The sequence below is a fragment of the Anguilla rostrata genome, chromosome 14 (genome assembly GCF_018555375.3).
Source record: "Anguilla rostrata isolate EN2019 chromosome 14, ASM1855537v3, whole genome shotgun sequence".
Classification (NCBI taxonomy): domain Eukaryota; kingdom Metazoa; phylum Chordata; class Actinopteri; order Anguilliformes; family Anguillidae; genus Anguilla; species Anguilla rostrata.
In genome coordinates, this window is record NC_057946.1 from 7,853,770 (window position 1) to 7,867,549 (window position 13,780).

The 13,780-nt window shown below is 43.1% G+C and overlaps 1 protein-coding gene across 10 annotated transcripts in view; it reads left to right on the forward strand.

Annotated features, from left to right (window-relative positions):
• ap3b1a (adaptor related protein complex 3 subunit beta 1a) overlaps positions 1 to 13,780 on the forward strand; it is an 84,935-nt gene that overhangs the window by 37,028 nt on the left and 34,127 nt on the right. For 3 of the 10 annotated variants that reach the window (XM_064309284.1, XM_064309278.1, XM_064309282.1), the window contains exons 19-22: positions 264 to 415; positions 4,740 to 4,920; positions 9,009 to 9,057; positions 9,505 to 9,611. In XM_064309284.1, the coding sequence (XP_064165354.1) occupies positions 264 to 415; positions 4,740 to 4,920; positions 9,009 to 9,057; positions 9,505 to 9,611 (489 nt within the window). Of the gene's footprint in view, positions 1 to 261; positions 416 to 4,739; positions 4,921 to 9,008; positions 9,058 to 9,504; positions 9,612 to 13,780 lie in introns of all 10 variants that reach the window. The other 7 variants (XM_064309285.1, XM_064309280.1, XM_064309283.1 and 4 more) reach the window with 3 other exon arrangements.

Below are 13,780 nucleotides of genomic sequence, written 5' to 3' on the forward strand. Positions count from 1 at the left end.
AGGGTACTGTGTGATAGAATGTCTTGAGCTTACAGAAGTGTTTTGGTAGTATATGGATTCAGGCTCTTTTTCTTTATCACAATACCTGGTTGTCAAAATATAAATAGGTGCGATAATTTGGTGCATATAAACTCATTTTTAGTATTGCATTTTAAATCTGGATGTGTGTGCCTGCGTGCGTGTGTTTGCGTGTGTGCGTGTGTGCGTGTGTGCGTGTGTGTGTGTGTGTGTGTCCATGCGTGTGTGTATCTGTGTCTGTAGAGGAGTCTGGCAGCGAGGAGGACAGTGAGGAGAAGAGCAGCAGTAAAGGCAGCAGGAGCAGTGAAGACTCGGAGAAAAGCTCGAGTCACTCCACCTCTGTCAAAAAGAAGAAACGACTCCAGAAAAAAAAGCCCAAACCAGCATCCAGAGACAGGTACTAAACCCCTGCTGTATCCCTTTCACTACTGTAAAACCCTGTATCCAGAGACAGGTACTAAACCCCTGCTCTATCCCCTTCTCACACTACTGTAAAACCCAGCATCCAGAGACAGGTACTAAACCCCTGCTCTATCCCTTTCACTACTGTAAAGCCCAGCATCCAGAGACAGGTACTAACCCTGACTCTATCCATTCTCACCTACTGTAAAACCCATGCATCCAGAGACAGGTACTAAACCCCTGCTCATCCCTTTCTCACTACTGTAAAATCCAGCATCCAGAGACAGGTACTAAACCCCTGATCTATCCCTTTCTCACTACTGTAAGCAACTTAATGCAACTCCAGAACGTCTACTCTGCCCAACTCTGCACACTGCTCTTAAGCACATAAACTGCATCCAGCAGTTACTGAAGAACGTTATGCCCTTCCCCACAATCACTGTAAAGCTTCTTCCGTCTAATTGCAAGACAGGTTAAACCGTTTTCTGCATTCTTCTCTGAAAATGCATCAGTAGAAAAGTTCAACTAAGTGTCTATCCTCCAGCACTAAACCTGCATCCAGAGCCTCACTAACCGTCTAATGCCGCTCAATGAGTCCACACTGGTTAGACAGGTCACCCTCGCTAGTAGACCGCATCGGCTCAACCCCGACTGACCAATCACGTGCTCGATAAACTTCATTTCCAGCGTCTAACCTGATCGCCTTTATTTTCAAACTTGTGACACACTACACCCGCTCCTACCTGCTTTCAGGCTGCAACTGTGAAATCATTACCTCCATAGAGGTACAATAAAGACTCATTCTTAACTAATTTCTGAAACTTCAGTGTGGCTAAGCTCTATTGCCATTTCAGCCTGTATCATAAGTGGGATTTCAGAGCAGTTAGCTAAACCACATGTTCCTTTCACTACTGTAAAACCCTGCATCCAGAGACAGGTACTAAACCCCTGCTCTATCCCTTTCACTACTGTAAAACCCTGCATCCAGAGACAGGTACTAAACCCCTGCTCTATCCCTTTCACTACTGTAAAACCTGCATCCAGAGACAGGTACTAAACCCCTGCTCTATCCCCTTCTCACACTACTGTAAAACCCAGCATCCAGAGGACAGGTACTAAACCCTTCTCTATCCCTTTCACTACTGTAAAACCCAGCATCCAGAGACAGGTACTAAACCCCTGCTCTATCCCTTTCACTACTGTAAAACCCTGTATCCAGAGACAGGTACTAAACCCCTGCTCTATCCCCTTCTCACACTACTGTAAAACCCAGCATCCAGAGACAGGTACTAAACCCCTGCTCTATCCCTTTCACTACTGTAAAACCCTGCATCCAGAGACAGGTACTAAGCCTCTACTCTATCCATTCCCTATTGTAAAACCCTGCATCCAGAGACAGGTACTAAACCCCTGCTCTATCCCTTTCACTACTGTAAAACCCTGCATCCAGAGACAGGTACTAAACCCCTGCTCTATCCCTTTCACTACTGTAAAACCCTGCATCCAGAGACAGGTACTAAACCCCTGCTCTATCCCTTTCACTACTGTAAAACCCTGCATCCAGAGACAGGTACTAAACCCCTGCTCTATCCCCTTCTCACACTACTGTAAAACCCAGCATCCAGAGACAGGTACTAAACCCCTTCTCTATCCCTTTCACTACTGTAAAACCCAGCATCCAGAGACAGGTACTAAGCCCCTGCTCTATCCCTTTCACTACTGTAAAACCCTGCATCCAGAGACAGGTACTAAACCCCTGCTCTATCCCTTTCACTACTGTAAAACCCAGCATCCAGAGACAGGTACTAAACCCCTGCTCTATCCCCTTCTCACACTATTGTAAAACCCAGCATCCAGAGACAGGTACTAAACCCCTGATCTATCCCTTTCTCACACTACTGTAAAACCCAGCATCCAGAGACAGGTACTAAACCCCTGATCTATCCCTTTCTCACACTACTGTAAAGCACACTTTTAATGCAACTCCAGACCTCTACTCTGCCCAACTCTGTCACACTGCTCTAAAGCACAAATCAAGTGCTTCTCATTTCATGTTACTGAAGGAATCGGTTTGACACCTTCCGCCCAGTCAGTAAATCACTGTTGAGCTTTCTTTCCTGTCTTAATTTGCAATGACTCGGTGTAAATCGGATTGTTCTGCATTCTTCCTGCAATAAGTGCGTATTAGAAAAGTTCAAAACGTAATGTCATTCCTCCAGGCAATAACATCTGTCCAAGCCTCACTTGCCGTCTTAATTGGCACGGAGCCTTAATGAGGTCACACTGTGTGTTTAAGACACGGGGTCCCCTTCAGCGTAGGGGCCGGCCTCCGAACCGCCCGACGTGACCAATGCGACGTGGCGTCGATAATCTTCATTTCCATCTGTTACGAACGCCTGTTATTTTTTCAACTTGGTGACACACTCGCCCGCTCCTACCTGCATTATCAGGCTGGCAACACTGCTGAAATCTGATTACCTCCATTAGAGGTGCAATAAAGGGAATATTCTTAAAGTAATTTGCCACACGTTAGTGTGGCTAATGGCTCTGGATTGGCCATTATCAGCCTGTGTTATCACTAAGTGGGATTTTAGTCATTAGCTTAAACCACATGTGCCCCCCGACCCGCACACGCAAGCACCCGCACCCGCACCCACGCTTTTCTCCCACCTGTGCCCTGCTAGTAGGCAATGGAATGTGCCAGGATGGAGGTTTGGGTGGGGGTGGGGGGGGGTACAATTTCAGCTGCCCCACACCCCCGTTGAAGCATGGCTGTGACAGCATAGCCTGGACCCCCTTACGTCACCCTGAACCCTCCATTACAGACAGTAATTAAAGCACCTCACCCTGCCGCTTCCATAACAAACACAGCATAATGCCCTAATTATGACTTAGTTAATTTAAGTCAGGATTTAATGATTTAAAAAGTGATTTATATTGTTTTTCCTGTTCGGAACAAATGAAATCTGTAGCCTAAATTAATACTGGCTTTTCATCATCGCAAAGTTAAAAAGCCAGTTACCATCGCATTCTCCTCATTAATTTAACATCTGAAAATTCCAGGCAGGCAGGGTAAACATTCATTATGTGGGAGAATTGAAATGGGGGAAAAAAACTCTGATAATGGAATATTAAATTAACTTTGCAAACAAAACAGATTCGTCTTCAGTGTTCTGTCAGACTTGTTGGTTTGAGGCTGCAGTTTTGTAGCTGTTAGTGATGGCAGTTATTTTTAACTTTCCCATGGAGTGATTCTCTGCTTGTTCATTAAGCGGCTGATGTGGATTTCTGCTAGATGAAAATAGCTTGATCTTGGCTTCCCGCGAATGCCAGTTTGTAACATTAAAGCTGCTGTTTACGTTAGCTTACAGTTACACTAATGCATGAGCTTTAGAGTGGCCTGACAATCTTAAATTGTGTCAGTGTATTCATTTACTCCCTCGAACAATATACTACATTTGAAAGGGCACAACACACGTGAAACTCAAGGAGCTGATTAGTTCTCAACGAAAATACGCTTTTCCCACTCTTCATTCATTACTGCGGAGTAATTGAATTGTTTTTTAACTTGATGTTTGTGATTTAATTGGATTAAAAAGTGTATTTTCTGCTTCAGTAGAAAATAAAACATGCAAATTGGCAATATTTAAATTATCCTAGGCACACAATGTTTATGAATTTTGTGACAATACAGTACCTTTTATGAGTTTACACATAAATGCGTGTTTGTGTGTGCCTGCATGCGTGTGCACGTGCGCGTATTATGTAAATACATGAATTATATATGTAGCATATGTACATGTACGGGCACACATATTTCATAATGCAAAAAGGTCAGATTGTTCCCCTGTACATTTCACTTTGAGTACATTTGTTCACTGCTTCCGTTTTTACCTGTATCACTGAAGAATGTGCCTGCTCAGGCAGAGGCCCCTTTTCAGAGCACAGCCGGGGCAACATAGCTCAGGAGGTAAGAGCGGCTGTCTGGCAGTCGGAGGGTTGCCGGTTCGATCCCCCGCACTGGGCATGTCGAAGCGATGTCGAAGTGTCCCTGAGCAAGACATCTAACCCCTTATTGCTCCCAATGAGTTGATTGGTACCTTGCATGGCAGCCTTTCACCGTTGGTATGTGAGTGTGTGTGTGTGAATGAGAGGCATCAATTGTAAAGCGCTTTGGATAAAAGCGCTATACAAAATGCAGTCCATTTACCATTTAGCCGCACTGTGTATGTGGGCTGTCATAAGCCGCCATTTTGGAGCTGAGAGGAAGTGAGGGGCGGCGGTCTCACCCGCCACCTGTTCTCCCCGTCCCCCCGCAGCGATTCCGGCGACGACAAGAAGAAAGGAGCCAAGCCCAAAGCGGGCAGCGTGTCCTCGCAGTCCCAGGCCGCCTCCTCGGCCGACAGCTCGGAGTCCAGCGCGGAGTCGGAGGCAGACACCGGGTCCGACTCGGGCACCGAACAGAAGAAGCAGCAGAAGTCCAAGCCCAAGGTGAGAACGGTTAGTCTTTACAGAACCCGTGTGGGCTGTTTCTCCTTCTGTTCCAGTGCGGTCATGTCTGGGTCTTCACCTCATTTTCACTCGTCCTGCTATTCCTACAGCGCCTGAACTATACCTGATAATAGACTCTTGGTAGGGTATTTTTACTAGTACGTTGGCCAGTGCATGCTTGGTAAATGCAATGAACTGAAAAATTACTGACATTAACTTCTTTTAATGGAAGCTTTTATAGGTCAAATATTTAGCATTTCTTGGCACGTATCTGGTACTTACATGTGCATGCTCGCATCATAGCATAATATCAGGGTCGTACCAGAATGGGCCAATAATAGCATGGAGCAAACCTATCAGCCCGGTGCGCAGACGATGGCCGATATGATGGCCCAATATGCTGATGCGGAGTACAAGCACATGAGAGATGACGCGTTTGATGGGCCACTGACCCTGTAAATTAAGTGTCATGCTCTAAAGGTAGTCTAATCTTAGTCATCTGAACCTCTTTTATTGATGATTTATTTTTGCTTAACCTTTTTTTTTTTTTTTTAACCAGAGGAACTCACAGACAAAGCTACACGGAAACAGAAACTGAGACTGAAATGCATTGCTATACAAACAAGTTGACTTATGTGCTCATCTTTCGTGAACGTGGAAACTTGGTAGCAGTTTTTTGTGTCTTGTGTAGCAGTTTACATTTGTGCTGAAATGTAAAACGGAGGCGTCGGCCGATGTAGCAAGTTAAATATCAGCTTGATATCGGCCCTAGAATTTCCAAATATTGCAACCCTGCTGTTGGTGTCTGGCAACGTAAATTTGCCATCGTGCCTTTTATCACGTTTACAATATCAAAAACCTAGTTCGATAGTTAGCTTGCTGGCTAGCTAATTTAATCTAACAGCAATACGATACCGTGTTTTTGAACCTTGGTGTTAATTCCTTCCTCAGCGTGAATTGACACAGCATAACATTAGCCAGCTAACTTTGCTAATTATTCCATCTGAGAAACAATGTGGTCCTGCCTGCACAGCTTTTTTTTGTAGAGTCAAGCTTGTCTTTGGCTACAGCTTGTGAGTATTTTGAATTCATGACATTTCTGAGCAAGGGCAATGCGAACTTGGCTTTTTAAAATTTTGTGTTCGGGGAAAATCGGACAGATTTGCTTTAGAAACTTAGCATAATCCTCCAGCTGGTAACGTTCTGGAAGCACAGTTTGAAGTTTAACGTTCCTGTTTGAGGTGCTGTGAATTACTGACGATCGTTGGTGAACGATTGACCTTCCGTGACCTTGCTACAGGTTTGGGGGTTAAGGGAAGGCTCAGAAGGGTATCAGTGCCGTCTCGTGTTAGGTCCCTGTGGTAAATGAGGAGCCTTACGATTATTCATTCGCAAGCTCCGATGCTTCCTGACAGGGAATACTTGAGTAGCTCTGCTTCAATTAATCTGCCTTTTATTGCTCCAGCACCATATTTAAAAATGTGTGACAGATACCCTTTCGATGGAGTGTGATAATTCCTGCAGTTCTGTCACACTTCTGTTAATAATCATTAGGAAGAAGATGAAAGCCTTTATCGAAGAGAGCAGGCATGGAACATCCTTTTATAGGCACCGCGGATTTTAAGATGTGATAATATTCGTGATATTTGGTTGTTTCTTTCTCTCCGCTGTACAGTTGGCTTAATCTACTTCGGTAGAACACATTTCCTTCTCTCTCATCATTCGGTCAGTGCTTTTATTAGGCCGTCTGAAAACTTTTATTTCATTATCTCATCTAAAGTGTGAAGCTGCAGTAGTTGAGTCTTAAAAGAAAATGAGCTGCCTTCTTCCATAGACACAGCATTATTTGAAATGAAAGTACTCCTCTCTTATTAGGCATTGAGTCTAATGCTTTAAAAGCAGGAGAGAAATCCTCGCTGCCTAATATAATTTGAGCCACACATAAACAATGCACTTAAAACATTACTCTGAAATTCTCCAAAACACTATCAGCTAGCTGCTCTGTGTGTGAGGTTTGGCACCTTTCTTATTTTGTGATGTTTCTGTCCTGTATCATCCTGTATGAAACTGCATACATTGTGTGTACGTGGATGCATGTGTTTGTGTGTGTTAATGTGTGCGTGTCCAGAATCCACATGAATGAGGCTGAACGCTTGTGCTATGAACGCATTCCTGCACAAAACACACGTTCAGGCGCCGTAGTTTGCGTAGAATCTCCCGCTTTAAGTTTCTCATTTGTCTCTCCCCGCCCCAAAAATCCTTCCGTCCCGTCTTCCCTCCCCCCCCCCCCCCCCCACCCAGTCAGAGTGCAGCGGCGACGGCGGCAGTGGCGGCGGTGGAAGATCAGTCAGTGTGTTGTGTTTGTCGGCGGCGGGAGCTGTAGTGTAAATGCGGGCGGGCCCGAGAAATAAAATTTGCACAGCGAAATGCGATTTGGCCCGCCTCTTCTCCCTGCCTTCATTGCTCCCGCCGCGCTGTGAAATTCTCATTTTACACACTTTGCCGGTCGGGTCCCATGAATTATGCATCGCGCCGGAGAAATCCTCAATCTCACGCTTCAGGCCCCGCGGCGCGCCGCCCCGGTTCCATCTCTATTACCAAGATGAATAGTCGATTGGGGAATATTTGATAGGATATGGTTTTAACTTCATTGTTTGTTTTCGGTATTAAGCCCTTTCTTTCGCGACGCTTTTCCCCCCCTCTCGGCCTCACGGTAGCGGAGTGGGATTTTATGGTTCTCGGGGAGAAGGAGGCTAACGGCCGCGCCAGCGATAAAAGCGTTCGTAAGTAAAAACGCTTTCGCGCCGCGCCGGCGGCGGCGGCGGCGGCGGCTACGGCGGGGCCCGAGCGCCGCGGCGAGCAGCCGCAGATGACGGAGCGTGTTGTAGTCCCCCCCCCCCCGGCGCGAGGCGGGCCTACCAGAATGGGGGCCGATTGTGTTCGCGTCCCCTGCGACAGCCCAACAGAACGCCCGTTTCATAACAAAAATTAAGGGGGTGAGAACTGAACCCGCGAAATCATGTCAGACATCTTCTGATTCAGAAACTCCCACTCTGCCATTGGGTACGTTGTTTTTTTTTTTTTCACTCTAAAATGTAGTTATTATTTTATCCTGTATTTAAGTAGGTGGCCCTATTGAGATTCGACAAACAGTTTTGGCAGTTATTTCAATAAAAGCACATTTTAAAGAATGTGCACGTGCTTATTTGTGTCCACATTGTTAAGGATATGCGCTCATACAGTGCTCTGTACTCATAAGAATCACTTTACCGATCATAAGATAAAATTACCACTTTTTGCAGTCGAGTCGCACAAACAAAATATTTATAGTATTTTGTGTTCTGCCTCGTAAGTCACGTTCTGGATAAACCATTCGATAACCCTGCACTTCTGTAGTACCTTGTGATAGAAAATTATTTCAGTAAAATTTGTTGAAAAAAGACTAACCATATTTGCTAAGCTTGTAATTTGCTTACTCTAGCCATTATTGAATGAATTAGCCCACTCCACCTAGAACATAGGTCTCAGATTGAGTTCCTGGTGGGTCACTTGTTCATATATTCATTTGTTTTGCTCCTTCCTCAGGCCAGACATACTTGATTAGTGCTGTCATTTACTTGGTTTCATTTCACCTTTTTACAAATGATGAGCCTCAGCTGAAGTCTGTGCTTGCCCTGTGCTCAAGACTTATTTTAATAAACTTTATTTTTGGAATTGCATTGATGTAAATATGTTCATTATTCATGAACTAATTTGGAGCAATTAAGACAGGTGTGCCACTGTGAATTGATATTAATGTTCTGTTATAAAACACGGCTTAATTTTGTTTCAGTACGTTGTGTTCTAATGTAATTCAGTTTCATGTTGGTAGCAAGGTCTGACAGAATTAAAGCAAATTTAAAGGTGCAGTATTTGATTTTGGAGAAACGCGCAAGAGAGAGCCAAATTCTGCCACCTCCCGTTCCTTCTCCTCAGCGCTCCCTCCGAAGCCCCTCCCTCCAAACATGCACTCGCACTTCCTGAATACTGGAGAGAATTTGCCTCTCTCATGCACCCCTCCATTTCTGTTTCATAATCAGTGCTGTCACTTTTTGCAGGTGGAAGAAAAGCCAAAGAAAGAAGTGTCTTTGCTGGATCTTGATGACTGTAAGTGTGCCATTACCACAGCTTTCCTCTGTGGACTGTAGCCATGATCAGTCAGACCATTATCAATCCGGGGCCGCTGCCAAATGTACCTTCCCTGGTAGCTGTGACTCACTCCTATATAACATATGAATAGGCCTGGTATCTAATTGTCTTTTGTATATGTCTGTTCACGCTGCTTCCTTTTGAAGCATGTTAAGTTACTTGTTGAGAAGCACTATACAAATAATTCCACATTTGTCATTCATGAGCTTTCCACCTTAAGTTTTTGAGATGTTTTTCATGAAATAGCATCATAAACCCTTAGTTTCATTTTCCTTGGATAAATATAGTAGATGATGTTATTGTCATCATGCTTGTTAGCTTATCGTGACACCAGTGCATCTGTAGAGTAAGGCATATGTACTTTATTCCACTTTTATGAAATGTTTTATTATTGTTCTTTTCCAGTTGCTGCACCAGTGACCCCTGCCATTCCCGCGTCTTCCATCCTCTCTCCGAGCTTACTTGGCGATCTGGAGGGCCTGTCTCTGTCCAATGTCTGTTCCACCATAGAGGTGAATGTTTGTCCCTGTTATTTCAAAGTGTGAAATTATTCCGGTAATTTCTGTGTCATTTTCTTAAATGTTTTACTTAATGTTTGTGGCTACCTTAGCACCCTGGTGAAAGAGAGTGAGTGCCAGCAGGCCTTGAAGAAGGAGGACTTCTTTGATATCAGGACCTCCACAGTGGCGCTGGAAGTTGTCTTGAAATTTGGCAGCCGTTTTTTTTTTTGACACAATGATAAAATGAGTGTTTTTCTCCTTTGGAAGTCTGTGTGAGGGATGTCAGCTCTGGGGGGATTTTTCGAGTTGACCTTTTTCTCCTGGGCAGATTTCTCCCAGTTAGGACATCAGTAGCGGAGGCGTCTCTTCCCCCGTGCGCCTCCAAATCCTCATATCTGTCAGCGTCCCGTGCCTCTCCCTCGCTCTCCTTCTCTCCTTCTCTTTTCTCTCTCTCTCCGTCAGCTGGTGTGTTGCAGCGGAACCTGTTTCTGATCACTGACCTTTCTCTGCTTGACGACTCTTTCCCTCATGTGAAGGAATTCTCTGTCAGAGTAAGCCAGGGAGAAATGAGAAATGGGTCGTCTGCTTTTCATTTTAATGCCATTTCCATGGGAACCGCTTCCTTCCAATTAGGAGGGTCTGACCTCATGGTGCTGGGATTCGAGGTTAGCTGACGAGCTCTGTAAAATGGCCCAACGTGTTAACGCTTTATATGTCACATTTATTATATTTGACCTGTTAACTTTTTACGAATGTGCTTTTAAAATGTATTTTAAGAGAGGGCAAAAAGTACTATGTGCCCAAATTGGGTATATAATCACTGGAATCACTGGCTCTTAAATAATATTTGTAATTTGAATAAAAGGATCCATCAAAAGAAAAAGCACTCAAAATGGCCTTGATATTGCCTTGCATAACCTCCATGTAATTGTTTTTATTTATTTTTTACTCTTTTTTTTTTCCTTCCGTTGCTTGCAATTTTATGACAGTCAACCTGAATATCTTTCCTCAAACATATAGGCCTGTGTACGGCGTCGTCTGTAAGGCTTTATTAAGCTAAATGTGCGTCTCCTCAGCCTACCTGCGAGAGCTTCTTCACAAAGGGATAAAATGTCTCAATGCTAGGGAGAGACCTGGAGTTCAGCCCTGTAGAAATATGCTTTAACCTTCCCTTGTGTAAAAGGCCAAATGAATCATATTAAATAGCTCCGAGCGCCGCGCTCAAACAGTGAGAAATTAATTAGTATCCGAGGAATGGAGATATAAGGCAAATAGATGAGAATGTGACCCTAATATTCCTTATACACGCTGCATTTTCTATTCTTGGAATATGCCCCGACAGGCTATTATAAAAAGCTTCTGGCACTGTAATTGGATATTGCTTTTATAAGTGTGGGCCTGTCTAATGAACAGATAGCTGTGGGTCTCATCAGCTTCTTACAGGGTCAGGGAGTGAGGTTTTTTCCCCCAGCTCTATCCGTTTAACACTAATACTTAATAATAGCGGATTTGCGTGTGCTGTTTGTGACAGGCTCCCCTCCTGCAAAGGTGTAGATCGTTCGGCGTACCTTGGATTTCGGTAATTAATCTATCATTGCCGTCCTGCTCATTTTCTGGTGGAGTGCCTTGTTACGAAGTGTAAGTGTCAGTTTAAATGTCATTAGTTAACCTCTGGGCAGCTTTCCAGGTTAAGGCCCCTGGTGTAAAAGACTGTGGTTTAGCATTTAGTGCTATCTGATGTGGAGAGTGGGTGGGTTTGTCTGTCAGATGTGCTGTACGTTATCTCTTCAGTCTCCTTATTGGTCAGATACGGCCTGGGTGTGGCATAATGGCATACCCTGCTTTTCTTGGGACTGTTTTTTTTTCCCCCTGTGAGTGTGCAAAATGTTAGCATGCTTAATATGTTTAAAGGTAATGTGATGCACACATTACTCTTTACACTTACCTTTTTACTATTTAGTTTGTGTCCTTTCGCTAGCCAGTGAAACACATGTTTCAGGTATTAGTGGGGTATTGAAGTAGGTTGTTACCTGCTGCTACATCGCAGATGTGGGTTGGGCTCCAGGCGAAACAAAACGACAGTGCATGGCTCTTTGTTGCACAAAATGGACGTAATTCGTTTTTTTTTTTTTTTTTTAAACAATAGGACAAAGGTGATGTGTAAAATGGAGGGAGGATACTCAGCTTTATAACTAAAAAAAAAAACATAATTTAGTGTTCATTACCACTTTAATTATTTGGAACAGCAACATGCTGCAGGAAACAGTATGGCAGAACATTTAACATCAGGAACATCACCTGATCAGCATTCTGTGCAATGTGACTGTTCAATTTCTCAACGGTGCCTGTATACAAAAATATTAACATTGCATTTCGGTAATACTATACCTATTACTATCCATGTTACACCTAGATATTTTGCAGATCCTGCTCAAGACTACAGCAGTACTATAATCCTGTACTCACCAGTCCAGTGCCAAATGACTTGGTTATTAGCAAGACTGAATCTGTCATGGTACATTGCTCATTCTATTACAAGCTGTGATTATGACACAGAATATTAAAGAAACTGGTATTGGTGATCTTGTTTATTTTTTAGTGCACATTATTATCTTACAATTATTATAATTTTTTTTTAAATTCACTTATGTCTGGAAATTCTTAATGTGTTTTTTCATTAGTATAATTATGGTAGGTTTTTTTTCCATTAACTGTGCCATATCTTAATGAGCACTAGCATCCAGTGTATTCATTTTCAGAAAATAGATGGCTTGCTCAAAAACTGTTTACACCACTTCATGTACTTTTATTTTAGGCTTATGTTTTCCTTATTCTTAGCATGTAATTACTTCCTACCAATGTATAAAGTATCAAGCTGTTTATTTGGACTCAGTGTTTTGGCTATCTGTCTGATCAATTTAATCAGATTTTTCAGCCCGGTGATGTTCTACTTTACTGGTATTGACCCTTATTTGGTTCTTAAGTTGAGAAACAACAGCAACAGACTCCAAATGCAATTTCTACACCTAGAATCAACTCTAGACCTTTTGTTAGCTTTCTTGTGCATGAACTAATGATGCAAAGACACATAGCTGGCGAAGAATCAGCTGAGCAGCCAACTGTCCCATTACTCCCCTAAAATGCGGGACCATGTATAAAAAGGGCTGCATTTCAAATTAAAGCTGACAGCCTACGCTTTAACCTCATATTCATTGTTTCATTTCAGATATAATGTTCTGAAACACCGAGCCAAAACAAAAAAAAAAACAGTGTCGTCATCACAATAACTTTTGCATTTAACTGTATCTACACAGCTGGCCTATATGCTGTTCCACTAAATCCACGTTTTTTTTGTGAAAAAAGATTATTCGTCTTTAAGCATTATTGCTTCAATGCTTGACAGTAGTTCTGTGTGTGATTTGTGGTAAACACATTTAATAGTTTTTTCCATATTTTTTAGTACCGATGTGTTTTTCATGTGTGTTTTTTAGCGGCTGTGCGTGGAGCAGTAATGTGCCTTGGCCCAGTAGCTGAGTAGTTTTGGTCGCTGTATATGCCTGACAGTTTGAGTTGTGCTTGTTCGGGGGGGGGAAGGATATCCCAGATGGAAGCAGTTCACACTATTTGTCTCTCATCAGTATCTATGTTTTTATTAGGAGGTTTATAGTAGAGGAGGTGAGGGCTCCCTCCTGCAGCACTGAATCACCGCATTGACACCCAGGGAAAGTGTGAAAAATGCTGCGGAGCATTGCATCAGTCAGAAAAAAACCGCGTGTGTGCAGAATGGAAAGTCCTGGGCCGCTTTCAACAAATAACTTACGCTCAAAATGTAGACCCTAGAAGAACGTGGATCAGAAATAGTTTATTCTTATCGTCATTATGGCATAGTATTTAGTGCGATCGTAAGCATTCATACCGTAAACTTCTTCTATTTCCACCATTTTTAGTGACTGTTTACAGGATAGCCTACCACCAGAAAGTTATTCTGATGGTAAAATCTATTTACGTGTTTTGTCTACTTGATAATTGAAAGGCCACTTTAATTTGCTTTTGTCACGTGACCTAAAATAGCCGAAGTGGCTAGAATTTGCATAGAGCATAGTGAGAATTTAGAATCTTTTGCAGAAAGACACGGCATTCAGAAAGGAAGGATTGGGATATTTCTTTGTTACCTTTTTTTT